At 35.8% G+C, this 4,354-nt stretch overlaps 1 protein-coding gene across 1 annotated transcript in view; it reads right to left on the minus strand.

Moving 5' to 3' along the window:
- CLIC2 (chloride intracellular channel 2) overlaps window positions 1-4,354 on the minus strand; it is a 16,141-nt gene continuing 11,787 nt past the window's right edge. The window contains exons 4-6 of the mRNA XM_011375581.2: window positions 2,574-2,680; window positions 1,715-1,896; window positions 1-947 (exon numbers count right to left, since the gene is read on the minus strand). Of these exons, the coding sequence (XP_011373883.1) occupies window positions 792-947; window positions 1,715-1,896; window positions 2,574-2,680 (445 nt within the window). The 3' untranslated portion in view covers window positions 1-791. The remainder of the gene's footprint in view (window positions 948-1,714; window positions 1,897-2,573; window positions 2,681-4,354) is intronic.

The following is a 4,354-nucleotide window of genomic DNA, read 5'->3' on the forward strand; positions in this document are numbered from 1 at the left end:
CAACAAGACCTCATGGTCAGTCAAATTTGTTAGTTTCCTTTTTTATTTCTATTGAATAAAAGATCAGATTTATTTGCAACTTTGCCATATATTTGCTTTCAATTAAAAAATTATTATGTTTTATCTAATGAAAGCTTATTCCTTTAACAACAATGTAACCTAGTTAGAAAGATCATATTCTCATCTCTGACTATAAGGCAGCCATATTTCCAGTTGTTGAATGCCATTCTAAGACCAGCTGGTCTCGATCCCTTCCTAGAGCTGATTATAAAAAAATCATTCTTTTAGGATTTGCATCTCTGATATGCTCACTCTCTGATTTCATTATTTGTATCAAAAATAAACTACTGAATATATTAAGCTAACAAAAATGTAAAACTGTTTTAATGAGTTAGATGGAATTGTTTCTAAGCAGCAGTTTGAGATCGTGGCTCTACTTATGTCATTTGTAACTTCAGCCATCTGTTGAGCTTACACATGATGCATTCTAGGAATTCAATCAAATAGCAAAAGATCTTGATGTTTTCCATGTCATTTAAGATTTTGGTGGTTATGACTGCAGTGGTTATGCCATGGGAATAAAGAAAATGAAGCAAAAGTATGAAGACCTTTAAAATACACAGTGGCCAGATAGTTTGGATTAACTGGATACAGAAAATACAGCTTTTTTTTTTTTTTTCCATGAGAGAGTTAGATAGAGAAGACAGTATTTTCCATATTCTTATTTCTAAAAACCTTTCTAACATGATAACAAGTGAAAAGAGCTTTTTCTACTGGAAAAGCTGTCCTAACTACTGTTTAGCTACACTTGCATAGGTATTTTCAATTTCTTTGTCATCAGGACATGTGTGGGTAAATTCTTCACGGGCATAGGCATTGTGGAGATAGCGCCAGACTCCTGAGAATTCTGCTGGAATGTCAAAGTCACGGTATTTCTTAGCAGCAACCTAGAGTTTGTGGGGGAAAAAAGAGGAAAAAGCAGTTGATAGTAAAAGGCATCAGTGACATACCTAGTGTGTAGAAACATATCTTAAAAGTCAAGATCACTGTGGACATGTTATATACACAAAAGCACTACAAAATAAGCTTAAAGAATCTTGATTTTACTATTTCAATGTTTCGTGTACAAATATGGACAAAGCTATATGCTTGCAATCATATTTATATTTATGAAGTATGTAATTATGAACGTTTAGAAGAAGGAAGCACAAAACAAAAGTGCATATCTCCCCACTAGATTAAGAGTTTGTTTAGGGTCTCGACTGTCTTATTTCTTCATGTATTCTCTGTATCTGGCATAGGAACTGCAATAGGATAAGTTCGGTTTGATAAAAATTTGTTAGTGATTATATTATAATAATATTAATCACCCACATTATTTATCACTTGTTATGATCCGGACACTGTTATAAGCCTTTTACATGTCCTAATTTATTTAACTTTCTCAACAATTCTGTGAAATGGGTAGTATTATTATTGTTTTACAGAGAAGACAGTGGAAAACACTTGATATAGGAAAAAAGAAACAAGTTTTTATGCTTCCCAGAGGAGATCATGGAATTTTCCTCCAAGGAGAGAAGGGAGATATACATCACACATAACGATGATGAGAAAGCCATCATATAAGAACCTCACAATGAATGGTCACTGTGCTTCATGCTGGGAACTCCTAAACCCCTCCCAAACCACTGGAGCCTACCCTATATAGACTTACTTTAATAATGTTCAGCTTGGGTAGCAAGCTGCAGTCAGCCAGTGTCAGCTGATCCCCATCCAAGAACAATCTTCTGGAAACTGTGAGTTCCTCAGCACTATCTGGATCAATTTCATCCAGAAGTGGAGTGTTTAAGTAGTCATCCAGACGCTTAAATTCTCTGAGTAGAGATTTTTCAAAATCTGAGGCAATGAAGTTATAGGGTTACTTATAAATATATTGTCTTTCTGACTAAATACATTCTCAATATGCTTTTCACACATTTAGATATCTCTATACTCATTGCTTACACTTGGTCTTAAAAATCTAAATAGTTTACTAGAACGCTCAACTACCCACTTATAAGACAGAGTCAGATGCTTAATCAAATGGTGAATGGAAATATTTTTGGACTTTTCTGGAGGTGCGTTGGGAGGATGGTCAAAGAGAAAAAAAGTGATATATGTTATCACTCAACACAGAAGAGTCAGAAAGTGGAATCAGAGACTAAGAGCTCTCATGACTCAGAGGATAGTAAACTTCAAGAATGTCTGTGGGAGATGGTACGTGCTATGGTTTCAGTAACCTTAAAGGTGTACAGGACTGGGAAAGTTGAGAGGGGGCAGCTAAGGAATTCAGTCCTGCAGTTAGTTTATACCTGGCATGCCAATGCTCTACTTGAGCTAAACTGATAATTTCTATATTGAATCTTGGGTTCTAAGTCTACTCAAATTCCATACAAGGGAATTTCAGGGAGTAGAGAACGAGAGGAAGAGTATTCCCCAACATATATTATATATTGAGGAGAATCCTATTTTAACTGAGTGAAAATATGAGTGAACAACTGAGAAAAACAGAGATTTAAAGAAAGGTATCTTACTCTTATTTGCCTCCTTTTGTGTATTCTTTATGTATGCAGAAAACTTGGCAAAGAGGTTACAGCCCACGTCAAAGGACTCCTTGTTCTTGGGGCTCAAGTGAGGGTACCTTAAAAAGAAACATCACTGCATTATCATTTACACATAAGAAGACAGAGACTAGATGTCCTGGCTTGCATTTTACTGAGGATGAAGGTTTTAGAAAATCGTGCTGGAAACTGAAGGTCCTGGGAAATCTCTCATTGAAAATATGTATTTTTCCCTAATCTCAGAATACTTAGTTTCTAAAGTTCACTGGGAAGCCAGCTGTCTGGAATTCAAAGCTCGTTTACCTGTAGAAATAATGTTCCAAATGGTAGTTAGGTCCACATACTTGCTCCTAAAAATCAATTTACATAAGATATGGTGGTAATACATTTTCGGAGATAAACAATAGGAAAAAATATGGTTCCAAATATTGTAACTTACAAAACAAATGAAGGAATAAAGAAGCATAGAGAGGATGGAAAAAAATAGCCAAGATGTCCTCTTCTTAGTAATACAAAGTTCATTTAGTATAAAAAATAAAATAATGTAATAATGTAATTCGCCACATTAACAAATTAGATAAGGAAAACCATATAATCATAGATAAACGCAGAAGTAGTCAGTGAAAATCAATTTCTAATCATAAAAAACCTCACTAGCAACTTGAAATGGTCAGGCCAAACAGCCATCCTAGTTGATTCCTCTCTTTCTTTCCACCCTCACATTTGATCTATTAGCAACTCCGTCCAGTTTACCTTTCAAAATGTACGCAGAATCTGTCCACTTCTCACTACCTCCACTGCCCTCTTCCTAGTCCAAAGCCTATATTGCTGCAACAGCTTCAGATTATTCTCCCCACTCCTATGCTCATTTCTCACATTACCAGACTATTCTTCACCTGCTGCCAGAGCAATCGTGTTAAAATGTAAGTCATATCATGTCTCTCCCTAATCAATATCCTGCAATGTTCTCATCTTATTCAGACTCAGAGCCCAAGTCCTCACAGAGGTCTACAAGGACCAGTGTGATCTGACCCCACCTTACCTCTCTGTTCTCATCTCTTCCTACTCTCTTCTTCACCAACTTCACTAGACACTGGCCTCTATGCTGTTCTTCAAGTAGGCCTAACAAGCTCCCATCCTAGGGCCTTTTCACTTGGTCTGCCCTTAAATGGAGTACCTTTCCTTTTTTATGCACATGGCCTGTTTCCTCTCTTCTTTCAGATCTTTTTTTCTGATAGCTTTTCTTATGTGAGGCCTTTCTCTGGCTACTCTGTCTAAGATTGCAACCTCTCCCCTGTTCCTAACACTCACTACTTCCCTTTCTTCCTTTATTTATTTTTTAGTATTTATCATCATCTAAATTAGTTTATATTTTGCTTTTTATCTTGCTTATTTACTGTCTTCCCCAACTAGAATTTAAGGACTACTGAGTCAGAAAATTTTTGCCTATTTTATTCACTAGTATGTCCCAAGTACCTTGAATAGTAAGTATTCAGTAAATAGTTGCTGAATGATTAAATGAATTCATTGATTTCATTAACTTGATAAAAAATATCCATCAAAAACTTTCAGAAAGCATCAGATTAAATGGCAAAATATTTTAGGGAAATGCAGATCAAAACTACAATGAGATATCACCTCACACCTGTTAGAATGGATATTATCAATAAGATAAGTTATAAAAAGTGTTGGCAAGTATGTGGAGAAAAGGGAACCCTCATGCACTGTTGGTGGGACTGCAAATTGGTACAGCC

Source organism: Pteropus vampyrus, unplaced genomic scaffold (assembly GCF_000151845.1).
Source record: "Pteropus vampyrus isolate Shadow unplaced genomic scaffold, Pvam_2.0 Scaffold275, whole genome shotgun sequence".
NCBI lineage: Eukaryota > Metazoa > Chordata > Mammalia > Chiroptera > Pteropodidae > Pteropus > Pteropus vampyrus.